This window comes from Tiliqua scincoides, chromosome 5 (genome assembly GCF_035046505.1).
Source record: "Tiliqua scincoides isolate rTilSci1 chromosome 5, rTilSci1.hap2, whole genome shotgun sequence".
NCBI classification, from domain to species: Eukaryota; Metazoa; Chordata; class Lepidosauria; order Squamata; family Scincidae; genus Tiliqua; species Tiliqua scincoides.
Window position 1 is genome coordinate 66,885,716 of NC_089825.1, and position 26,455 is coordinate 66,912,170.

General features: G+C 45.0%; 1 protein-coding gene across 1 annotated transcript in view; it reads left to right on the forward strand.

The window, feature by feature from the left end:
* Positions 1 to 4,403: 4,403 nt before the first annotated feature.
* Positions 4,404 to 26,455, forward strand: part of VWC2 (von Willebrand factor C domain containing 2) — a 70,517-nt gene continuing 48,465 nt past the window's right edge. The window contains exon 1 of the mRNA XM_066631223.1: positions 4,404 to 5,123. Coding sequence (XP_066487320.1) covers positions 4,404 to 5,123 — 720 coding nt within the window. The remainder of the gene's footprint in view (positions 5,124 to 26,455) is intronic.

Sequence of the window (26,455 nt, forward strand, 5' to 3'; positions counted from 1 at the left end):
AGCCCCATCCTATGCATGTCTGCTCAGAAGTAAGCCCCATTAGAGTCAATGGGGCTTACTCCCAGGTAAGTATGGACAGGATTGCAGCCTTAGAGCCCCATCCTATGCATTAAGCCATTAAGGTCAACAGGGCTTACTCGCAGGAAAGTGTGGCTAGGATTGGGCTGCGAGGCTGCTGGGGGCACGCTGTTTCCGCAGAGAAAGCCCCCTTGTTGGGGGGTTCTGCAAAGGGGGCTGGCAGCGTGTTGCCCAGCGCAGGGCGCTCGATGGTGGTCCTGGAGGCGCGTTGCTGGCAGCGGTGTTCTCATGAGCCACCAGTTTCCCTCCGCGTCCTGCTAGGAGGCGACGCCTGCGCCTCGCGCCCCCCCCCCAGCGGCGAAGGCGGGAAGTCGGAGTGAGGCAGGCAGCTGCTCGCTGCAGTTCGGGCGCCTTCTGGCGGGAGGCGCTGCGGGAAGACGCCTGGCCGACCGCGCGCTTCGCTCTCGGTCTGGGACGGCGGTCGGGGCAGGCGGCGGCAGCAGCAGCAGCGGGGAGAGGGGCTGGCTGGCTGGCTGGAGGAGGGCGCGGAGCTCCGCCAAGAACAGCTGGCAGTGCAGCCCTTTGGGGAATGCTTCGCTGGAGGCGGGGAGGGCGCCGCGAGGAAGCCGCAATGTGAGCAGCGCCCAGGAGGACCCAGCCTCCCTCCCCGCTCCCCACGGGGCCGAGCCGGCGTGTGCGAGCGTCGTGGCGCGGCTGGTGCTGAGGCTCCTTTGCTTCGCCCGGGAACAGACGAGGCAGCGGCAGCCCCGGCGCCCGCCCCTCTCCCCCAGGACAGAGGATGGGAGCGGAAGGGACGCTGCCGTTTCCCCCGCGCAGAGGAGCAGCCGGCCGGCGGGGCTGACATGGAGGGGAAGGACCTGCCTTGCTCGGGCGATGTGGACGAAGGTAAAGCAAAGTCCTCCGTTCTGGTCTCCGGCACTGGCGGGAAGCAGAAAAGTTGCCTTGTGCGGGCTGCAGCCCGAGCCGCCTTTCCAGGTTGCTGGTGGCACCAGCCCTCTGCTGCAACAGAGCGAGGCTGCGGTCCTGTCCACACTTTCCTGGGAGCGAGCCCCATGGCTGTAATGGGACTTACTGCTGCGTAGACAGGCATAGGATTGGGCTGTAATCCTAGCCACACTTTCCTGGGAGTAAGCTCCATTGACTCTAATGGGACTTACTCCTCAGTAGACAGGCATAGGATTGGGTTCTCTGGCTGCAATTCTATCCACACTTACCTGGGAGTAAGCCTCATTGACTATAATCGGACTTACTGCTGAGTAGACATGCATAGGATGTGGCTCTAAGGCTGCAATCCTATCCACACTTACCTGGGAGTAAGCCTCATTGGCTATAATGGGTCTTACTGCTGAGTAGACAAGCATAGCATTGGGTTCTCTGGCTGCAGTCCTATCCACACTTTCCTGGGAGTAAGCCTCATTGACTCTAATGGGATTTACTCCTGAGTAGACATGCATAGGATTGGGTTCTCTGGCTGCAATCCTATCCGCACTTACCTAAGCCCCATTGACTATAATAGGACTTACTGCTGAGTAGACATGCATAGGATTGGGTTCGCTGGCTGCAATCCTAGCCACACTTACCTGGGAGTAAGCCTCATTGGCTATAATGGGATATGGCCTCATTGGGATATAGTAAGTAATGGGATATATCCCATTATATTGGCTATAATGGGATATAGTAAGCCTCATTGGCTATAATGGGAATTATATATATTCTGAGTAGACTGGCATAGGATTGGGCTCTTGCCCCTAAACCCATGTCATCTGCAACCTTTGAATGTAGTCTTTCTGTGTTACACTTACCTTTGCTCACTACTTCTGTCAAAAAATCCCAGAACTCGCATTGCAAGTTCCTCCGGGCAGGAACCTGTCTTTTTGTTTACGTCTTTCTGTAAAGAACAACCTGGTGCACTGTGTGGATGCAACCTGTGCATGGTGTGGATGCTGGATAAAGGGGGGGGTGAGGGTGTCTCCATAAATAGCAAGATATTCTATTTGTGTGTATGTGGGGATGTTTGATCCTGGCAATACTAATTATCTGCCTTCTTCTTTGTCTTATAGTTAGAGGTGTTTGAAAACAGCATTATTTACCTTGCTCAGAAGTAAGCCCATAGTGTCCAGTATGACTTGTGGTGCAATCCTATCTTATTCACCAGAAACAAACAGTATTCATATTTTTAGTAGTTGCCCAACTGACTGAACCCTTCAATTCATCATTCATACTATTTTGTCATCATTCATTTCTGTTCTTTGAAATAGGCAAAGTGCTGTACAATCTTTATCCTCGTAAATGCACCTTTATACTTAGGCATTGCTTCCCATTTTGCAGATGGAGAAACTGAGCCTAAAAACTAAATTTCAACAGAGTAGCTATATTAGGTTGTTGCAATCGAGTAACTAGATTCAAGACTGGAGCCAGACAAAATATTTTTGAGAGAGTTAGAAGAGGCATCACTTTCCATTGTCCGTCTGTGGTTGTCTATATTAAAATTGTTGCACTGTTGCCTCTGGTCAAGCATCTTGTGAGGGTTTTTTCCTTCTCTTTTTTTGGTGGTGCTTCAAAAACCTGTTTACTAGAAGTGAAAGAGGGACTAGTGGTCGGATCACAAACGGCGGTACCTCTCTCAAACCACCTTCAGTTCTCTGAGAAAACTATCTTCTGCCCCAGCCTAAAGCTCTTGTGGAGAGACCCTACATCAGAACTCATGAAGTAAGCTCTTGCCTTTGAGAGCTCATGCCAGAATAAATTTATTAGTCTTTACAATGCAAAAAAACCAGTTGTTTCCAAAATAACTGAAAAATAACTGACTTGTCAAGTTATTCCACCAGGCTGTCAGGTTCATCACTGTCCACCCTACCTCGATGACTCTTATTTTCTTTTCCCTTGCTTAGGGTCTTCTCAATATCCCTGTGTGTAGGCATGCAAGGTATTTATGGGTTTGCTTTTCTTCTTGCATTTTAGCACATGGGATCTTTCCCCAAGAACCCCACACAAGAGGATGTAGTGTTGGCCTTGAAACAATCTTTCTGTTAATCTAAATGGCCATGAGAATCTGAGATGGGTAGTACTATATAGCAAAGAGATGAGGAAGATAATACTTCAGATTGCTTATGCTTGCTTAATCTTGAGTCATTTATTTTGGTGGGAGTAAATTTGGAATAACTGTAACATTGTTTTGCTGCCATGGTAGGTTTCTACTGTGAACTCAGCATATGAAATAAGACTTGCAATGCATTTACATCAGAAAAGGGAATTGAGTACAGATAGTTGGAATATTCATTTGTAGTTGGCAAACAGCAGAGGAGATTGCATATTTTACATACTGATGAGAGGGTAGATGATATCCTTTTTAAATGTGCCCTTTTGATTAATTTCAATCTAGGCAATTTATAGTTGGCACTGATGGTTCTAATTTTCTAAATAACCCTGTACAGCAGAATTCTCAAATTACTGTACAAGCATTCTGTACATTAGAAAGAAAAAAACTAGGAAATTCTGCTCTGGAGGATTCACCACAAGTTTGGCTTCAGTGTGTTGAAATTTGCTTGTGACTTTGTAGGCTTTTTGGGTACAGGTTTTTAAAATAACTATTACAGTTTTACTGATTAGCAGACAGCTGTTCTACTCAGATTTAGAGAGAGATTAATGAAAATCATGATGCATGCAGTCAAAAAACAGAAATATATTGGTGGATGTTTGTTCTGGACTCTGCTGTGATTTGGGGAGCTTCCCTTATTTCTGTGTACTGTACATTCAGTTTGCACAAAGCCAGCTATGATTTTATTTTTCCTCAAATGTAAGATTTTTAAAGCTGTTCAAGGCTTATTTTATCTTGGGATAACGCCTTGTATAAACCTCCTTTTCCTCCTTTCTCCAACGTACGTATGTGTCCCAACCAATGTAATTTTTTAAAAAGTATTTCTTTTTGTATGAATGGTTTTAAATGCCATAAGCATAATTATTTTTCTCCTCTAGTGATTTACAGTCATTAAGGTGTCACATCTTAGACTTACCCCTTTTTAAATTTCTGCAAACTTTTAAGGATGATATAAGTCATTGTCCCTGACTCAGAGACAAGGGAATTGAGATCGAGAAGAATCAACCTGTGCAAAAATGTTGTCCAGCAGCCCAGGTATTCATGACTGTGCTACAATTTGAAGCTGAGTTCCTCAGGTTTAAGACTTCTACAGCCTGTTTTTCCCTTTTATATATGGCAGGTAAAGGTATACATTGTTTACTATGAGAAAATTCAGACTGTAAATTGAAGTGTCCTAACTAATTTCTTTCCAGGGACTGTGGATTGACAGGACAACTCTCTCTGATGTGAATGAAGTGTGTCCTGCCCCTCTGGGATGCCATAGGTGATGCCCAGTTCTACTGCGATGGCAATTGGGGCTCTCTCTAGTTCCCTCCTTGTGACCTGCTGCCTGATGGTTGCACTCTGTAGCTCCACTGCACCTTTGCAAAAACTGACCAAGGCTCAAGACAAGCAGGAGATAAAAGCGAGTCAAGAAAAGAGGGACCACACGTCAGCCCGGGAGAGCCAGAATCAGACAGGACCCGGGAAAATGAATGAAATGGGCCGGAATGGGAGGGAGGAAGGCACCAGAGACTGGAAGAGCAAAGGCAACAGAAATTATTCTAATAAGGAATCTTGGACTAAGCAAAAACAAGTTTTGACTAGCCAGACAACTAGCAGTAAGCTTGGGAGCCTCCAAGCCCAAGAGCAAATGGATGGTACTCAAGAGGAGCTTCCAGCTGCTGAAGATTCCTCCCTCTTGGATGTTGTTGCTAGTACTACCCCTGAACCTCCAGAGGAATATGCCTATCCAGACTATCGTGGGAAAGGCTGTGTGGATGAGAGTGGCTTTGTTTATGCGATTGGTGAGAAGTTTACTCCTGGTCCTTCTGCATGCCCTTGCCTTTGTACTGAAGAGGGCCCTTTGTGCATTCAACCTGAGTGCCCAAGACTCCACCCTCGATGCATTCATATTGATACTAGTCAGTGTTGCCCACAGTGCAAGGAAAGGAAGAACTACTGTGAGTTCCGAGGGAAAATCTACCAGACACTGGAAGAATTCATGGTAAGCCAATGGTAGTGGTGATGTGAAGGCTACTCACTTTGAGTTCTCTCCTCCAGTTGGCTTTTCTGTTCTCAAATTGGTTTCTTTGAGACTTTCACAAGTTTATTTCACATCCTTCCTAAACTTGTAGTGCTGCAGACCCACAACCTTTCTGTTTAGCAAAAAAAATTTTTTAACAGGGAGAGTTCTGATTATTGTTTAATTCATTTGTCATCAAATTTTTTTTAAAAAAAGTTTAAAATTCTTCCAGCCCACTCCTATGCAGGACTGGGCTGCCGGGCGAAGAGATTTACAGCAGCAGAAAAGCCTTCCACTGTCATAGATTTGGTTTTGGAAGCATGTGCAGTTGGTGGCTATTTTAGAAGCACCACTGCAAACAGCAGTTTGAAAGGCTTGCTGACAGACTCCACTGTGTCCATCTGCAAAGGTATGCTGGCTGTGGATGCAGAGGGTAGGCAGAATGGAGCAGGGTATAGGTAGAACTGGGCAGACATTAAGGGCTCTTGTAGGCATGTCAAAGGCAGGCAGGTATTGTGCTGCCAATATCCCGTGCCTCCAGCACTGGTCTCTTGGACTTGTGCCAACCAAAGAACTGGTGCACTTCCAAGTAAACCCATAGAAGACAATAGTGTGGAAGAGTAGGATAAGTAAAACTTTACCTTACTATCGTTACCCATCACGTCATGGCTCCCCCACCAGCCTCCTTGGTGAGGCTGCATCGGCAGGGGAGAAAAAGGGTAGGATTGGGGCCTTAATCACAGTTAAGATATTTGATAGTAACATGGATGTCCTGTGGATTTCTATTGTATTTTTGGAATGCAACTTTATTATGCCTGCCTTTTTAAGAGTATGCATAGAGGTCTGGATGTTGAGATGCTACTTGCTGTTAACAAATTGGTAAAAGGATTGTGTTACTGTGGTCTGGCTCACTTCATACTGTATTTTTTTTTTTTTTACTACTTCAAATGGGGATGTCAGAGTTATATAATCTTCTCTCTGTCAAGATTGATTATGGACCTGTAGTATAATACCAAGAGCATATTTCAGGGAGCTTGATACAGGGAGTTTAACCAGGGTCAGCATTTCTATCTGGTAAAACTCTTTTTCTAATGAGGCAATATTTTCATTATCCTGGAAAATGTAATTTGTACTTTCCGGTACACTGAAATGATTTTGACTTAAGGCTCAACCAAACAGCTGTTTTTCAGGCAAACATTTCTGAAGACAATGGGTGATGTGCTTGCATATAGATTGCAAAATAGTTATCTCTGTAGAGAATTGCACTTTATCTCATTTTTTAAAATGAAGACCTATGCATATGTGCTGCTTGAAAAGCATCTTGAGGGCCTTTTTGGGGATCAAAAGGAAGGATATAAATCTTAAAAAATAATTAATGAAATAAAAATAATCTTTCAATGTCTAAGATGCTCAGTTACAGGTATGTTTTTTTTCTCCTAAGTTTTTTTTTAAACCATTAGCTGACAGAGGAGGTTGCTGTCTTGAGTAGAGTACCAGCAGAGGGAAGGGCTGCTTAAACCTTTCCTTTTCAGTCATTTTTCTTGAGCAGAGAAATGTCTGTAGGGGAAAAAACTAAGTAGGTCTTCTGCCCTTGGTATTCCATTCAAGATTGCAACATCGTGTAGATGTTTTTTGGTTTATAATTGGAATGAGACAAACTTACATACATGCCACCTGTATTTTCCACTTAAGTAACTGTCTTAACTAGAAGCAAGCAAGCTGGGTGATATTAGCCTCTCATTTAAAAATGATCTTTTTACTTTTTTTTCAGATTTGTTGGTGAAAAGGTTAGAGTAGCAATTCTCAACCAGTGGTACACATACCACTGGTGGTACCTGAATTGCTGTCCAGTGGTACGCAAAGCTGATGCTTCTCGCGAAGCTCCACCTCCGCTTTCCGAGCTGATTTTGGCTGGAGGATCAGCTTCTGTCTCAGGCAGGCTCCTGCTCACCAGCTGATTGTCTGCAGACAATGAACTGGTGAACTGCCAGTCAGTAAGTGTGCGAAAGTTTCCAGCAGTCCCCAGAAGCTACCATGGCAGGACTGGAAGGGTTGGGCCGTGGTTTGACATCATTGGTATTGGTGGTACTTGAGTTAAGATAAACCATGAGAAGTGGTTCATCAGGGGACAAAGGTTAAGAAAACACTGGGTTAGAGCAAGTAATGACTCATTTTAAGGTTAGGTTAATGCCTTTTTTAGCTCTCCTGTCCCCCAAGTACGTTCACTATCAGCCTTCCACTTCCCCAAAACACTCTTCACTTACCCTAGAGGCAAGGGGGAGCTCTTTTGTTCTCCCTTCATTGCCACCAGCCCAGCAATAGTTGGCAATGAGCTCAGCACCAGATAAATGGCGTCCAGAGCACGGTAGGAGCTCTGGGCGGGACGGGGGGAGGCATTATGCAGGGCAGGGTGAGAGGGGGTGGGACCAGCCAAGTCCCGCTTCACCATATCCTATGCTCTTCCCCAGAGGAGGCCTCTGGCAGCCCTGGCAGTGCTGCTTGATGCAGGGGTAGCAATTTTGGGATCACTGCACCTGGCAGAGCCTCTTGGAATAGGATTGGGTTGTTAGTTCTCTGGAAAATACACTGCCTCTTTGGTGTACTGTAGGCAGTGTTGTATCTATTTTCCACAAGCTGGAAGGCTGTTGGGGAGCACTGGTGAGGTTGGACCAAAATTCTTTGAGCTTTGGTTTGGAAGCTGAGTTTGGGGAGTTTGTTGTGGAAGTGTGGGAATTTAGAATTGCCCAAACCTGGACCCAGATAAATGTGACAGAATCTCTAGTCTTCACCAAACCTGAGTTGGTAACAAATTAACTCTTGAGACCAGTGAAGAAATAACATAACACTAGCCCTTAACTGAGATTAATGGTGTGAGATGTAGGTTTGCCACTCCCTATCCACCCATCTCACTTGTGAGTTCTGTCCATTATCTTGGTTACTTATACAGTATTAATACAGAAGCCTTCTTTTAGGTATACCACTGCATGAGCATGTTGCATCCAGGTATGGGGAAATGGAAGAGTACCAGCTAGCCATCTACCCGGTGCCAATGTGCTTCATAGCCATATTCCCTGCTCTCCCAGTGTTCTTTTCTTATCTGCAGAGGCAAGCAGTGATCATGGGGAGACTTCCCCCACCCTTGATTTGAAATGCTGGCAATGTTCCAAATCATACCAAATATGGGGGGAGTTGCTGTTGCGTATCTGAGGGGGCCAAGAGGGAGAAATGCCCCGGGTGTCAGGCTGGGGTGGTGGTACTGTGCTGCTATCCATCCCCTGCAGTGCCCCTCTCATGCCACCCAGGGCCTTTCGCCCAGAGGTGTTCTGAGGGCCAGGGAAGCAGCATGCTGCCTCCCTGACCCTCTGAAGGCCTTGTAAAGGCTTCGGAAGGCTGAAAAATGCTTACCCAGCCCTCAGAATGCCATTTAAGGACATTTCCGGTTTCCTCCATGAAACTGGAAGTAATGATTTTGGAACTCTGAAGGCCTTCGGAGGGTTGGAGATGGTGTCCACTGCCTGCCTGGGCCTCTGGAAGGGAGGCAGGGGATGGCAGCACACTGGTGGGGGGTGGTGGTAGCTTGACCAGGAGGGATGGCAGCTTGCGGTCTTAGTACTGGAGCCGGGATTGCCACTAGAGACTATGGTTACAGGGCATGCTGGTTATGTGGCCTTGGCTATCTGATTTATTGCTGTTGACTCTGTATCTGGATACAATGTACCCAGTTTTTGAATGCCTGAACATCGGTACAGTGTCAGAACCACTAGATCCTGTATTGGACAAAATGTCCTCATGAGAGGAGGACTGCATCTATTAACAAATGGAGCATTAATATTTTAAGCTTTGAGTTGGCTGGCATTGACCTCAATGTTATAGTTCTCTTATAGCCATTACTTTGCTCCAAGTCTTGCATACCAAAGCACATAGTATTAATGTTGTGGCATAAGAGCACAACTGATGCCCTTGCAATGGAAATGGAGTTTTGCCATCTAGTGAAATGTGAAAGATGCACACAAGGATATTTCTGTAGGTTTTGTGCCACTGGCAGGCACAGGAGGTGAACGGGATCTTCTTTGGTCCAATTTTGTGTTATCCTGTGGATCGTCTGACATTAGCAGAGGCTGACAACTCTGTACTGATTTTTAGGAAAGATAGCTAGCAATGTTTCCCATCTTGGATCTGGTTTAACTGAATAGATCAGTTATTAATGCATTTCTACAGTCAAATGTTTATGTATATTAAGAACAGGCAGCCTTGTAGTCTTTCATGTAAAGAGCTTTGCATCATTTCTGAAACTCCCTTCTGAAGGCATCCTCATAGCCATTCCCAAAATGTTTGGGAGCAGGTGCTGATTCAAAATGGAAAAATTGCATTTAAGGGAGTGGTCTTGGTGCAAGTACTTCTGGGCTTGCACATATTTAGTTCTTGGCCAGTTTTATAAGGATTATTCTATGCCATCAAGGTCAGGGGGCATTTGATATCCTCTAAAATTAAAATATCAGTCATGATAGTCTAGAAGGAGCTTTATTTAGATTAATGAATATATTTATAATCTTTTTAGCATGGAGAGGGGAAAAAGTCCCAAGTTTTTATACCAAATTTGTGCGAGTAGTTTTATGTTAAACTCAGTGTTTTATCAGCTTTGACTGTGATATAACAAGACTTCCAAAGCACTTGTTTTGTGAACAACATAAAAAAGGAGATGATTCAGAGCTATGCCAATATGATGACACAGCATGCTGAGAAAATCAAGAGATGTAGTGATACTGCTGGTTAGTAGTTCTTTATAGATAACTGTTTCAGATTCTTCAAAATGTAATTCTTCCCATCTGTCAAAAGTTATGTGAGGTTTAACCTGACTTCCCCACCTGGCCAAACTGAAAAGCCTGGTAAATAGTGAAGTTGAAGCTCATTAAAGTTAAACCAAAGCAGAGGATGGAGGGATTGTACTTTCTGTATCTTGGCCTGTCTTTGGATATAGGCAAGGTGAGCGGAGTGGGACATTCACCTTGCCTTGAAGGCTACCAAATATTTGTATCTTGGATCCCCTCAGAAAAAGGCTCCAGGTGACTGGAGCATTTCTGCCTACTTTTGTTTCCTTATTCTTCACATTCAGGCTTTCAGGTGGTTGTATGAGAGAAGATACCCACAGCCTCCCTTAACAACTGTCCAGCTGTCCTTCATTATGCCTAAAATGAGTGCCATATATATAAAAACCTTTTGGTGGAGAAAGCTGGATTTTCATTCTTTTCACATGGACTTATTTTTGTAGATGGATTCCAGCATGATGTGAGAGGTACAATTCATTTATAATAGGCTGATGCACCCACGCAGATCTAGGTTAGGTTACTAAAGATGGAAATGTGCTGTAAACTCAGTGGCAGCCACCCAGAACACCACCCAGTGCTACTCCGGATCTACTGTCTCTTTTATAAAAGCAGCTTGCTATGTTCCTCACATGCTTTCTTCAGCTGCAGAAATGCAGGGCTTCTGGTTTGAGTTAAAGGGACTGTTCAAATGAAGGAACTCCTTCATTCATGAGGTCCCTGTCACATGGTTCCTGTATATTAGTGTTTCTCAACCAGTGGTGCCCATACCACTGATTGTACTCAAGGTGGTATCTGATGGTACATGCAGGACCACCAAACCCCTGCCACCTGGCAGCGAGACCAGCAATGCAACACGACAAGCAGTGGTAGGAGACTCAACTTGGCAGAAAGAGCTCCAGCACGTGCTTGAAAAAGCCCTATTTTCCCTGAGCCTCATCCAGTGTTTGTTGCCTTGCATCTGGCCTCCCAATCTGGAAGTGCCTGGCAATGACATCATTACTAGTTACTTGGTACTTCCAATAGGTGGACCATGCAAAGTGGTACTGCGGAGGAGAAATGTTGAGAAATACTGCTGTAGATCAAACTGGAAATCTGCATTTCTTTGTTTGCAGAAACCATAGCTGGAGTGTGGTGAGGAGGCAGAGATCCACTTTGTTCTTCCTTTAGCAAGCAAAAGCAGATCAGTGTGGGTTGCATCCATGGCATGCTGGAGGGGGGGCAGTGGCAGCCATAGACTTGGGCTTAAGGGTACCCCAAATCTACTTCATCTCCCCCCCCCCCCACAATCTGCTGTTGATGCAACCCACATCGCTAGACCTAATGGATAGGTTTCCCTTGTGAATGCCACTTGTATGTTCATACTCCTTCTCCAAACTGGCCCAAGGACTCTTCTTCCTTGTAGCTTTTCCCAAAATGAGGTTATCATTGCTAGAGGAGACACAGAGGATTCATTACAAAACAAAAGGCTTAACTGAAAAGATTGGCAGTGAGAACTCTTTGTTTCTTAGAGTCAAGTACATGTTATGTAGACTTTCTTGCCTGGACTTTTGCGAGATTTTTTTCTTCAAAAAGCTGCTGTCTAGGCCCAGTTCAGATTAAGGCTGCAGAGCAGGGGAAAGGGCTTTTTGCCCTTTGCGTACACCCTGTTATCCCAAATTGAGTTCTCCCAAAGTAGCCATTTGATCCCCTCCCCTTGTGCTATGTTTCTGTTCCTAGCACACATGCACCCCAGAGTAACAGTCACAGATGTCTGTGTAGCACAAAGTTTGACTCCCAGCATCATGCTACTGAAGGGTTTCTCAGAGTGTGGGTTGCAACCCACTTGGTAGGTCATGAAGCTGCAAGTGACAAGCTGATAGCAGATGAGCGAAAATGGATTGAGCCCTATGGAAAGTGAAATTGAGTGACACCGTGCATTTACTCATGAGGAGATGACTGTGCCTTGGTCCATTTTTTTTCTTTTTTAGTCTTGTAAATCTAGGTAGGTCCTGATGGTGTATAATTTTAAAAAGTGGGTTCCAGTGCTAATAGGTTTAGAACTACTGCTTGATTGGAAAGGGTTGATATCTTTTACAGACTCCTCTCTTCTCCCCCCCTCACAGTGGAGTCTCACTTCCTCCCCTCATCATTCTGGGTTTTTAATGCTGTTTAGAGGGAAACTTTGCATCTTAATCCATCCCGAACAAAAAACATGTTGGATTTAAAATTGATTTTGTCCTGAATCGCACTGAACTGGCTTTAATATAAGAACTGGACATTGGGTAGGGATGAAAATTTTACAGGGTTTTTTTTGGGGGGGGGGAGAGGGGGGTTTGAGGTTTTTGCAGGCAGATTACAGAGAGAAGTCACTTGGTGGAACAGGGCTGGCTTAACCCATCTCATCTTCCCTTATTTATTGCTTTATTTAAATTAAAAAGAATAATTAGAAATAATTTAATGATTCATAACCTGCCTATCTCGGGAAAATGATACAATTTTGGTGCTTGCTGCATTCTCAGGAAAGTATTTCCTGCTTGATGATGTCACTTCTGACCATGACATCACAGGTTAATGACATCACTTCCAGTGGATCCTGGACAAATCGTCATTCTAAAAACTGGGTTCCAGTACTAAAAGTTTGAGAACCACTGAGCTATAGAATTGCAGTTTGAGGTTATCCAATGCCTCAGCAGTAGGGAGATGTATCCTTTGCCTTGTCTGTTTCCCTCTTCCATGGTTAGAATGGGCAGATTACAGGGCAGAGACAGAGTACATGGGTGAAGTCTTTTTATTATTTGTAATGGAAGAGAAACAGTTTTGAAGTTACAGCGGCTGCCACTTAATTCAGGTGTAATTAAGTGCAGCTCTGTACTGTGAGATTTTTTTTGAAAGTATGACCACTTTCATGGTGGTCACTGTGCTCTATTCCAGTTTCCACATTTGCAATACAAAATGCTTTGCAATCCATGAAAATACTGGGCATATTGAATATGCCTTTCTAGTGAAATATAGTTAGAGCTATCATACTCATACCTGTAATTTAAAGCAGATCATCTAGAAATTGTGGAAGAAGAAGAAAGTACTTGTTACCCACTGCAAGAATAAGTATTTGACCAATATTTTGTTAATGTTTTGACCAATATAGCTATGGTGCAATAAAAATATCACCTTGCAGGTTTTAAATACAGTATGTACTTCTTTTGGGTTAACAAACAGAAACTATGTTTGTTTTTTAGTACTGAGAACTACAGCAAAAAGAGCAAGCAATGCTTTTCCTATGCTCATAGTGATCTCTTGCGCACATGCGCGCGCACACACGAATCCTTTTTTGAGAGAGATAATAGCCATGGTAAAGGAAAGTGTGAAACAAACTAGAATTTGGAAAGTTGCCCAGTGCCTCATAACAGATAAATTCATGAACATGAGTTAATTATGTAGATTATTAGTAAAACACAGGCTGTGAAGAAGTTAGCTTTTGTTTATACTTTTTAAAAGACTTTCTGTTTTCTATGCCTTCCCTCACCCCCAATTTATAAGCTGTAAAAGAGAAGAGCAAATCCAGACAGGGTCTTGATAGCTGAGAAACACAAAAGATGTTGTTATTTTCATGATCACAGTCAAGCCCAAGTTCCCAAGGAAAGTAGAAATGGAATTAAAATATTACAGATAACAAAGCAGGTATTGTATTTTTTTAGATAGTTTTTAGTTTTGAGAATATTCATTTTAGTCCATTCTCTGACTAGGACAAAAATGCAGAGAAAAAACTCCTGTTTTGTATAATCCAAAAACTTCCTTTTTTTAGCTCCTTACAGCCCAACTCCAGATTCCTCCAAACTGGTGTATATGCTGACCTTATTTTGTCATCATTATTTTTAGGCTAGGAATCTTTAATCAGTTAAAAAGGTGTCCCTGCTTAATAGCAAAAGATTTTTGAATGGTTGGTAATAAAAGCAATTCCAATAATCATGATGTTAGAAGAGGCGTTCCTCTTCAGCCAGAAGGCTTCTCTTAAAATGATGCCTGATGTGACACATCTATAAAACATATGCAAGCAAAGGAAGAATTATTTTTTTCTTCAAAGTTGTTGTTTTATTCATATTCAAATTTATGCAGGTGTTAGTAACCAATAAAAACCCATATGTTTAATCAACGACTTTAACTGGGTAATAACCATAATGTATGATATAGTTTTGGGATTGGGAAATTGGGAAATGTTGACCTTATTAGCCACTTATTTATATACAGGCAAACTTGTTTCTCCAGTTGTATGTATAGAACAAAAAAAAGAAACATGTATATAAATTTGTTTTATACAGTTCCCTTTATTATTCTGTTAAAAAAATGTGGTTCTAAACCACCTGCTGCCCATTCATTTCATACACATTTTATGGTAGGATGGAATATTTATAATGTACTCCTATGCACCTTTACTCAGAAGTAAGTCCCATTCTGCTCAATGGTGCTTAAGTAAATGCAGATGGGATTCAGTATTTTTTTCCCCTGATTGATTCTGTTTTGTATTAGCAAGGGTATACCTGCTGTTACTGAAAAACTACAGCCTATCACTTATTTAATGTACACTGTTCACTCTAACTGTAAATTACTTTGGAAAGGAGAGGTATAATTTTTGTGCATTATGTAGCCAGGGGAGGATGAATGGCAAGCAGTTTGGCATTATGTTCTCCTTTAGCTTATGTGGAGCAAACAGAGAACTTGGTCACAACAGCTAAATTGACACCCTATGCATGAAAGTGGGGAATTGGGATACAGCTGAAACTGTACGTAAATTAAAAGTCTATCAAAATACCCTTGTTATTACTTTCTGCTAGCACTGTACTGGTGATTGGAAGACCGTGTCTTTTGGAAATAGTGGAAGTCACCACCCCTTCATACTCTACAAAAGGCCATTGCTGATTGTGTTCAGAGTCACTACAATTGACTACTGTTCCATGGTAAAGGTTGGGCCTGGCTCTTACGCAAAAGCAGAGGGACCAGATGTTTAAGATGTTGCAGTTCGTGTTTCTATAGTTAAGTTGTTTACTGGAGATGTAAAAATCTTAAGTAACAGGGCGCAATCCTAACTGACTTTCCATCCCTGACATAAGGACAATGAAGCTCCAAGGCAAGAGAACAAATATTCCCTTACCTTGAGGAGGTCTCCATGAGTGCCACCCAACAGCAAGATGCAACACACATCCCATTGGCACCGCTATGCCAGTACTGGAAAGTTGGTCAGGATTTGGGCTTAAAAGTATTAAGTTTACTATGTGGAACATGCATCATACTGCTCTCTTTGGTTCAAGGTTTTTCACTGATGGTTTATATCAAGAATTCAAGAAATTATGGTTCTAAACAATTAGGCTGTATTTGTATATAAAATAGTATATGTAGTGCATATACTATATATGTTACATATATTACAGCAACCACAACAGATAACTTCAAGACACTTACAGCCTGTTCCTGTTTCACTTTAGCTGTCAGAATGAGCATTCCACCAGCGCTAATTGCTGAAAAAGCACCGTAAAGCTCTTTTTGACAGCATGTTCAGTAGCAAGTTGCCAAGACACTGGTGGGAAGGCTGGAACCTTCTCACATGTGTTGCTGGCTCTCCTGTCACCTGCCAGAGCAGGTGACTCGGCGGGACAGATGGGAAGAGGCAGGGAGGGAACAAAACTGACCAGGGAAGGGATGTAATGGGAGGTGGGAAGGCTGTGGGAGAGGTTGGATCCAATGGCATCAGATCCTGTCCCCCTTTCCTGCAGCCTCCCCACCCCTTTCTATCCTCAGACATGTGGTAGTGAAATTGCTAGCACAAGTCCAAGGAGACCCACTGTGGAGCGGGAGGCTTACAGAGTTGTAAGGGTATGTAAATCACCTTTTTACCTCTGAAGCCTCCTGATTCCCCCTCCAATACTGTGTACCCATTTTTGGCATGACTGCACCAGTAGGGGGAGGGGAGGATATAATTGAAGTCTAACAGCCCAATTCTGAGCTGCCTGAAGCATGGGGCTACCACGGTGCCAAAATGGCTACTGCAGCATCCAACCCGCAACATGGCGACTCCTCAGAAGGGGACTTTCATCCCCTTCCCCCAGGTAAGTGAAGCGGCCCCACACTGGGGCAACTTGTTTCTGCAGTGGCTCTTGAGCCAGCGCAGAATTGGAGAGTCCCATGTTGGACTGCATGGCCCAACAAAGGACTCAAGATCTGATGGATCCAAGCTCCCCCAATTCCGTCCTCCCCCGCCACACCTCCTCCCTGTCTCCCCTCACATCCCTACTCACCTCTCTTTTGTCTGGCATCCGGACAACTGCCAGGTGGTGGAATGTGGGCTCAGTGAGGGCTCCCGCTGGGCTAGCTCCAGCTCTGGGTTCACAGTAAAGGCTCTCAAATGTGTTTTACAGCACGGTTGTGACAGTACGCACCGGCAGTAAGCTGGCACCACACTGTTCCGGACTGGGACCCCAGTTACATAGCATATTCAAGGAGCATTGTATGTAGAGCATTGTCTCAATCAGATCTTACCACAACTATTGGAAGCTGCAAACGCTGGGGGGAGGTGTTCCTGCATGTTTTCTCCCAGATGAGGAAGAAAGAAGTATCTCATTGTAACCTGTCCACTGGGGCAGCACAGTCTTATTATATACAAGATACTTTACTACTTTAAGGCAGGGCTTTTCAAACTGGGGCGTTGCGACACCCCAGCCTGTGGGCCTTGGACTCTGCTCCCTTAAGGAGCAGGAGCAGCCTGGAGGCAGGGAGGAGACAGTGGGAGTGGAGCGGGAGGCAGTGCCTCTGCTAAGGCAGAAGTGGAGCGTGATCGCTCTTCTTTCACTTTCACTGCTGTGGGGAGCCCTGCAGAAGGTCGTGCAGGGCTACCCGCACCTCCGGGAGGCTGCAGGAGGCTTGGGTAAGTGCACCCAAGCCCCTGCAGTCCCCTGAGCGGTGCGATCCTGGGGATCATGCTGTTGCCCCCCCACCCCCGCAAGTACTTCGTGGCTCTCAAACTCTCCCAGACAGTTTGAGAACCACTTCTTTAAGGTAATGTTTGCATCCTTCCCTTTGATTCTAAATAAGATTTATTATTGACCCCTTTGATTTCCATACATTTCATCCACAACTTCAAATGCAACTATATTTCTCCAGAATATCTTCAATAGCTAACCTTCCTTTCCTGACTCCAAAGCTTTGTTTCATCTTGTTTAATCAAAAATTTAGGAAAGCAAGCCTGTTTTGCTATGGTGGACTTCCAACTTGGTTTTTTTCCTTGCAGGGAGAACAGCAGTTTGAGGTGAAAAGTTGAATGAAGGCTCATGGTCTCATAAAGTCATTTTTTTTCTCAATATCTATGACAGCAGTGGAAGCTGCTCCATTTGGAAGCTTTTGCCTGGTACCATGCTCTGTTGCTTTTGCATTCCTAAGCACATTTATGCATATACATTTCATGTAAAGTACATTTCATTTAAGTTAGTGATATTACTTTCAAGTAAATGTGTTAAGAGTTTGAAGCATAAAACTGCAATCCTCAATTATGTTTACCAATTTACTTTTTACTATAAGTTGGAATTCCAGACTTCAAGAGGACCATAGCTCAGTGACAGAGCATGTGCTTTGTTTATACAAGGTCACATGTTCAAGTTGCTGGAGTGTTGCAGCTACTCAGTGTTGATATTCCTGACTTAGATGCACCAAATGTTCATCTAAGTGTAGTGAAATTCTGCATGTTCACTACTTCTGAAGATTTAAGACTAGGTCATGTAGATCTCCCAGACTCCAGTATTTAATTCCCTTCCAATGAAAATTATAAGAATATGAAACAGCTTCCTAAAAGAACAGACGAAAGCCCCACTGTTTAGAAAACCATTAAAAGTTCTGCTGTGTGTCTCTTAGGAGAGATAAAACAGAAGACCAGCAGTATCTTCCCTTCTTGAGTTTTTCCATACCCTTCCCCCACCTCCTTGCAGATAATATATATTTGTATGAAACAACTGTCTTCCATTCCCATCATTTTATAACTATTAACATGAGAGCGTATTTTTTTTCTTTCTCTCCTGTGGATTTTAAAAAAGAAGCAATACACTGGCATTTGGTCAAGGAACATTCACATAAGATTGCCTTAGGCAGTCTGCAAGGGGCAGAGTTAATGTTGCTTTCGCATCTCTTCCCCTTCACTTGCTCTCTAGAAAATATTACTACCAAGTAGTGCTTAAAAACTGAGAAAAAACTAACCCACGCAGAATTACATTGTGTGCCATGTATGCAATATTGCTGAGCATTTTTACGAGAAGGATTTCCTGCTCACATGAAACAATGTCACTATTAATTAGTGTAATTCTGTTCTCATTTTGTGCATTGCTGTCTTACGCATGATCTTTATGCATCACAAGGTACTTGCTTTGCAGTTAACTAGAGTGAACTGCATAATTGGGCAAAGCTAGACTGTTGCACGTTCATATCAGAATTCTGGACATGGAGGATCTTTGATTCATCAGGGCTCTTACGAATGTTTTGTTACATAGTTATAATTACTATTTGACTACTGTTGTTGCAGTCTATATAGGATACACACACACACACACACACACACACACACACACACACACACACACACACACACCAGGATATATAGGAACTTTGAAAACTGGTAAAGCTATGTAAATATTGTGGGGGAGAAAGGGCTAAGGGATGGACTTTGTAAAAACGTTTGTATGAATGGCCTGTGTTTCCTGCTGTTCTTTGCCTATTTTTTCCTTATTTTTGGGAACTTTTAAATCCTTAGAAGCCTCTGTGCATGTTCAGCAGTCCCAAAATGATTGGGATAGCAGTAGCCTGCCGCAGCCTTTATCCTTTGGTTGACATTCCATTATCAACCAGCCATACCCTTTGGTGGATTCAGGGTCCTTCTCCCTAGCTGGAGCAGAAAAGCTTCTTACTGATTGGCATGTGCCCACCAAATGGATAGCCAAAGATTTCTATCTAGGTAAAGGGGTGAGATGGAAAGACTAGGTATGTTCCATTCTTCCAAATCAGGTAACTCTATGATATCATCAAACCTTATTCTCCCAAGTCTGCTGAGATATCTGGAGTTGAGTCACTAGATATCCCACCCACTTACTCCCTGATGAGTGCAAGGGTAGGGATTCCTGGATTAATGTGGATACCTAGAATGTGCTGTAATCTTAGCTAGATATATGAGAGAATTTATTCTGCAGTTTTCTTTCTTTAATCCAAGCCAGCTTGCAAACTTGACTAGTTCAGTGATAGTGCGGTTTTCAGTGCTTTTCTCTTGAGCAGCATATCAGCTCCATCTGCTGGGTATTACTGTTTCCAATTGTATTCATTTGATCAAGTTTTTCAGTGTGTCTATCCAGCATTTTCCATCAGCCTACTTGTGCATTTCCTACACACACATTCTTTTTCTCCATCCGATTCAATTCCTTTTCTTCTTGCTTTTATTAAACTAGTTGTCTTTTGGCTCTTGCCTACCTAGTCCATGATCATGGGTTGTGCAGTGGGATTTCACATCTTATCACTCTGACACTGCCTTGGTTTTAAACCCCTGTGTTTCTCTTCAGTCTTGGGAGGAGGGTTCACTAGGTATGGTTAAAAACCCATTTCTGCCTAGCCCACAGGTGTACACATTTGATCCCTGTTGTGTATATGTACTGTTCATCAGAAATGGCTTAAACTAGATAGGCACACAAACTCATACTATCCAACAGTGCTTCCAACTGACAACTTCCTTTTTTAAATTAAAAACATGTTTGTAGCACTGGGGCATGCAGGAAGGGAAAGGTAAGGCCACAATGAGCATAAGTGGAAAGTAGGGCTTCCAAAGAGGTCTTAAATTTTTTTAAAAACTTTGACAAGGTAGCCTTGTATTCTGTCAACATTTCTCAGTGTCTGACAGCCCAATCCTACACTGGTTCTACACAGACAGTGCAGCAGCTATGGGGTAATGTCAGGATAACCACCATAACGTAAGCCTATTCAGCGTGAAAGGAAAGGAGGGCCATCAGATTCCAGGCATTGCCATGCTAGTACATCCCTCTAGTAATGGTGCCAGCATCCATGTATTACATCCCAATGTCCATGGAATGGTGACTTGATGTCAGCACAAAGTCAGTTTGATATACATGGAGCCAGTCACTACATCTATCCAGTCCCAATGCCAGTGGCCAGAGATGTGTTGCCAGGTTGAGTTGGGAAGGGCGCATACAGGCACAGAGCCATTTCTGGGATGATTGCACCCCCCCCCCCCCAGCCACAGAAAATGATTAACACACCACCAACCATGGGGAGATGCTTCAATGACAGAGTGTGCATATACATGACATAAAGATACCACAGCACCCTTACGCCCTACAGGAGCTGCTTGGTGTAAGCAGCAAAGGAGCAAAAGCAGACTACTTCTAGAAGTTCCACTACCAGGAATTCAAGACCCTTCATGCCAGTCTCATAAACCCAAACATATCAGAAATAGCTTTATGACCACATCAGAATAAAAGATAGAAAATAGCTCTTTTGGAAAAGGGCAGCCATGAAAGCCTTTTGTGTCTGGTTCAAGTCCCCTGAACTGGAAGGAACCCTTTTGGCAGGGGAAGAAGTGGTACAAGTTACAAGGGGAGCCTCAACAACATTCAGGTAAAGCAGAAGTCTGACACATGGACACACAGAAGTCAGGCAAGATGGTTTTGAGCCCAGTCAAGGGGGTTACCCAGCAAGGCATTCATCTTTAGATGACTGGTCAGAAACATCCATGGTAGGGACAAAAGAAAAGAGGAAGGCAGCTCTAGAACTCACACTGGCCAGTTCACAAAGTAGCTCTCCAGTCTCCCAGCCACATCAGGAGACAGAACGAGAGCACCTCATGGAAAATTTAGTATCCTTCATCACCCTAACCAGGCACGCCTGGCTGGGAGTCTGTAGCACATGGGCCTATCAGAGAGAGCACTGCATGGGCCAACCATTAGATTGCATAAAATACAGGGCACCCACTGCACTGGTCCCTCCCCAGTCCACCTACCCTGCACATACAAGTCCTTTACTTCATTGCCAGCACCTGCCAGCATGGCTACCTGTGTGCTACATTCCATGTTGCTCTACAACTCCTCTGCCTTATACATCATAGCAGCAGAGAACAAGGGGCTCATGACCTCTGAAGAACATTCCACCACCATGGGAACCCAAAGAATCAGAGAATGAAAATGCTGCAGACCCTGAAAGCTGAGAGCCCCTGCAAAGTCTCATCCTGAGGCCAGCTGAGATGAGGATGGGAAGAACGAGATTCCTATCTACTAGCAGCCCAATCTTGAGCTGCCTGTCGCCCAGAGGAGTAGCAGCGCCAAAAACTGATTGCTGCAACCTATGAGCTTCGGGCAGTAGCCAGCATCTCTTTGGGGCATAAGAACATAAGAACAGCCCCACTGGATCAGGCCATAGGCCCATCTAGTCCAGCTTCCTGTATCTCACAGCGGCCCACCAAATGCCTCAGGGAGCACCCCAGATAACAAGAGACCTCATCCTGGTGCCCTCCCTTGCATCTGGCATTCTGACATAACCCATTTCTAAAATCAGGAGGTTGTGCATACACATCATGGCTTGTACCCCATAATGGATTTTTCCTCCAGAAACTTGTCCAATCCCCTTTTAAAGGCGTCTAGGCTAGACGCCAGTACCACATCCTGTGGCAAGGAGTTCCACAGACCGACCACGCGCTGAGTAAAGAAATATTTTCTTTTGTCTGTCCTAACCCGCCCAACACTCAATTTTAGTAGATGTTCCCTGGTTCTGGTATTATGTGAGAGTGTAAAGAGCATCTCTCTATCCACTCTGTCCATCCCCTGCATAATTTTGTATGTCTCAATCATGTCCCCCCTCAGGCGTCTCTTTTCTAGGCTGAAGAGGCCCAAACGCTGTAGCCTTTCCTCATAAGGAAGGTGTCCCAGCCCCGTAATCATCTTAGTCGCTCTCTTTTGCACCTTTTCCATTTCCACTATGTCTTTTTTGAGATGCGGCGACCAGAACTGGACACAATACTCCAGGTGTGGCCTTACCATAGATTTGTACAACGGCATTATAATACTAGCCGTTTTGTTCTCAATACCCTTCCTAATGATCCCAAGCATAGAATTGGCCTTCTTCACTGCCGCCGCACATTGGGTCGACACTTTCATCGACCTGTCCACCACCACCCCAAGATCTCTCTCCTGATCTGTCACAGACAGCTCAGAACCCATCAGCCTATATCTAAAGTTTTGGTTTTTTGCCCCAATGTGCATGACTTTACACCTACTGACATTGAAGCGCATTTGCCATTTTGCTGCCCATTCTGCCAGTCTGGAGAGATCCTTCTGGAGCTCCTCACAATCACTTCTGGTCTTCACCCCTCGGAAAAGTTTGGTGTTGTCTGCAAACTTAGCCACTTCACTGCTCAACCCTGTCTCCAGGTCATTTATGAAGAGGTTGAAAAGCACCGGTCCCAGGACAGATCCTTGGGGCACACCGCTTTTCACCTCTCTCCATTGTGAAAATTGCCCATTGACACCCACTCTCTGCTTCCTGGCCTCCAACCAGTTCTCAATCCATGAGAGGACCTGTCCTCTAATTCCCTGACCGTGGAGTTTTTTCAGTAGCCTTTGGTGAGAGACCGTGTCAAATGCCTTCTGAAAGTCCAGATATATAATGTCCACGAGTTCTCCCAAATCCACATGCCTATTGACCTTTTCAAAGAATTCTATAAGATTTGTGAGGCAAGACTTATCCTTACAGAAGCCATGCTGACTCTCCCTCAGCAAGGCCTGTTCATCTATGTGTTTTGAGATCCTATCTTTGATGAGGCATTCCACCATCTTACCCGGTATGGATGTTAGGCTGACCGGCCTATAGTTTCTCGGGTCCCCCCTCTTTCCCTTTTTAAAAATAGGCGTGACATTTGCTATCCTCCAATCTTCTGGCACCGTTGCCGTTTTGAGGGACAAGTTGCATACCTTAGTCAAGAGATCAGCAACTTCATTCTTCAATTCCTTAATACCTCTAGGGTGGATGCCATCAGGGCCCGGTGACTTATTGATCTTTAATTTATCAATACATCTTCTCTTTTAACCTCTATCTGACTTAACTCCTCAGTCAGGAGGGGCCGTTCGGGCAGCGGTATCTGCCTGAGGTCTTCTGCCGTGAAGACAGATGCAAAGAACTCATTTAATTTCTCTGCCATCTCTAAGTCTCCTTTTATCTCCCCTTTCCCTCCCTCACCATCCAGAGGGCCAATCGCTTCTCTGGCGGGTTTCCTGCTTCTAACATATTTGAAGAAGCTTTTATTATTCCCCTTAATGTTGCTGGCCATGCGTTCCTCATAGTCTCGCTTGGCCTCCCGTATCACCTTCTTATATTTCTTTTGCCACAGTTTATATTCCTTTTTATTCTCCTCATTAGGACAAGACTTCCATTTACGGAAGGAAGCTTCCTTGCCCTTCACAGCCTCTCTAACTTGGCTGGTTAGCCATGCGGGCACTCTCCTGGATTTAGTGGAACCCTTCTTTCTTTGCGGGATACACCTCTGCTGGGCCTCTATTACTGTTGTTTTAAGCAGCCTCCATGCACTCTGGAGAGATTGGACTCTTTTTACCCTCCCTTTCAACCTCCTTCTAACCAGCCTCCTCATTTGGGGGAAGTCTGCCCGTTGGAAGTCAAGGGTTTTTGTGAGAGATTTGCCTGGTATTCTTCCCCCAACGTGCATGTCAAAACGGATTGCAGCATGATCACTGTTCCCCAATGGCTCAGTAACGTTTACATCTCTAACCAGGTCCTGCATACCGCACAATATTAAATCTAGAGTCACCTGTCCTCTGGTGGGCTCCGTGACTAGCTGCTCTAAGCCACAGTCATTTAGCACGTCAAGAAATCCGGTTTCCTTATCGTGACCAGAACACAAATTGACCCAGTCAATATGAGGATAATTGAAGTCCCCCATGATTACAACCCTGTCCCTCCTTGTCACCTCCCTGATCTGTTTCCTCATTTCAAGGTCCCCATCCGATTTCTGGTTTAGAGGACGATAGCACGCTCCCAGTATTACATCGCTGCACAAGCCTGGTAATTTAACCCACAGAGATTCTACAGTGGAGTCGGACCCACCTTCAATCTCTACTTTGCTGGATTCTATCCCTTCCTTAACGTAAAGGGCCACCCCACCTCCAACACGCCCCTGCCTGTCCCTCCTGTAGAGTTTATAGCCCGGGATTGCGGTATCCCACTGATTCTCCGCATTCCACCAGGTTTCCGTTATGCCCACTATGTCAATGTTTTCCCTTGTCACCAGACATTTCAGTTCTCCCACCTTTGCTCGTAGACTTCGGGCATTCGCATAAAAGCATTTGTACACGGAATGCCCTAGGATGGGCTGCTTATTCGCTCCTTTGTCGCTGCATCCTCTCAGTGTGCCAAACCATCTATCACATCCCATCACGCTACCTTTCCCAATTTCATATCCTACTCTGCCTTTGTCTTGTTGTTCTCTAACCTCCCCATCCTCATCCCATAGGGATGAGGAGTCCCGAACCGGATGCCCCTCGGCTCCTGTCGGCCTTCCCCCAGGGATCATTTTAAAAGCTGCTCTGCCACCTTTTTAATGTTATGCGCCAGCAGTCTGGTTCCATTCTGGTTCAAGTGGAGCCTGTCCCTCTTGTACAGGCCCTGCTTGTCCCAAAACGTTCCCCAGTGCCTAACAAATCTAAACCCCTCCTCCCTACACCACTGTCTCATCCACGCATTGAGACCCCTGATCTCTACCTGCCTAGCTGGCCCTGCGCGTGGAACAGGTAGCACTTCAGAGAATACTACCTTTGAGGTCCTGGCTTTCAGCTTCCTGCCTAAAAGCCTAAATTTGGCCTCCAGGACCTCCCAGCTACACTTGCCCACGTCGTTGGTGCCGACATGCACCACAGCCGCTACCTCTCCCCCAGCACTGTCTACTAGCCTGTCTAGACGAGAAGTGATGTCCGCAACCTTCGCACCAGGCAGGCAAGTCACCATGCGGTCCTCACATCCGTCGCAAACCCCCCTCTCTATGTTTCTAATAATCGAATCCCCCACTACAAGAAGCCCCCGACCCCCCTCCCGCCGAGGAGTATCCCGAGTGCGTTCAGATACGGGCCCATCCCCTGGAGAAGGGGTCCCCCCTAGGGGATTGTTTCCCTCCTCTCCAGGATGACGTCCTCCAGTCCCGAGACTTCCCACCCGGGCAGCCGAGGAGCTGCACGCCTGAGGTTGGGACGAAGCCTGATCGTCCCCGGAAGTCTCCCCACGGTCCTCCTCTGCCTGCCTGCGCTTCTCCAGATCGGCCACCAAGGCTTCAAGGGAGCGGATGCGTTCCTTGAGACCCTGGAGCTCCTTGCACCGAGGACACACCCATGACTTATGCCCCAGAGGCATATAATCATACATGTGGCACTCAGTGCAGAACACTGGATAGCCCCCTCCCTGCTGCTGGCTGCCTGACTGCATAGCTTTTTGTTGTTGTTGTTGTTGTTTTATTTAGGGGTACTTTTATAAACCCTACACTGGTTAGCAGCCCTCTTCTCAAGGGAAGAGGAAGGGCAGTGTATGGGGCCCTGGTCTCCTCGCCCTGCTACTGAACTCGCCCAGATGCTAAACTCTCAGTTTACCTGGCACTTGGGGTCCCAGAGGCCCCACGCGTCTGCAGAGAGCCTCACGCGATGGCAGGCCTAGCTTTATGCTCCTGGCTGGCTCCTCCTCCCTCCTTCCTTCCTGATTGAAAGGGGGGCTGGTCTTCCCAGGTGAGTTTACAAAAGCTCAGGAAGACAAAAGGCTGCTGATGGGCGTAACCTACTCTGCAGGCTCCTGAATGGGAATTGCCCCTTACTAGGTTCTTTCCCTCCTAGTTCTGTTCTCTTAGGCAGGACTGTTTTGTAACCTCAAGCTAGTTTTTATTTGAGTTTTTAATTATTTATTGCTGTCTAGATCCTCTGTCCCAATTTACTGAACTGTTTAGGCTATGTTCTAACTTAGATTAAGTTTAACTTGGGTTAAGTATAGGGTTAATTTAAAACAAAGTAGAAAAACCTGCTTTCCACTTTATCCTCCTCCCTTCCTTCGATTAGGTGCTACTTTAGGTGTAGCTAACTTTCAACTTTGATTTAAGTGCCTGACCCTTGGGCTCTTACTCACGAGTAGGACTCTGCTCCTGCTCAGAGTAGACCTACGTACCTCCCTTAGGTGCTAACTTTCAATTTTGCTTTAAGATTGATTTAAAGTTAAGGTTAGAAGACAGGGAGTTAGAAAGACAAAGAGTTAGAAAGAGTACACTTACCCTCTCGTCGTCTTCCTCCTCTCCTTCTCCAAAACTCAGAGGTCCACTTGCCTTCTCCTCGCCCAGATGCTAAACTCTCAGTTTACCTGGCACTTGGGGTCCCAGAGGCACTTCGGGTTCCCAGAGGCCACACTCGTCCCCTTTCCCCAGGGAAAGACCCAAGCCCCAGAATGGGG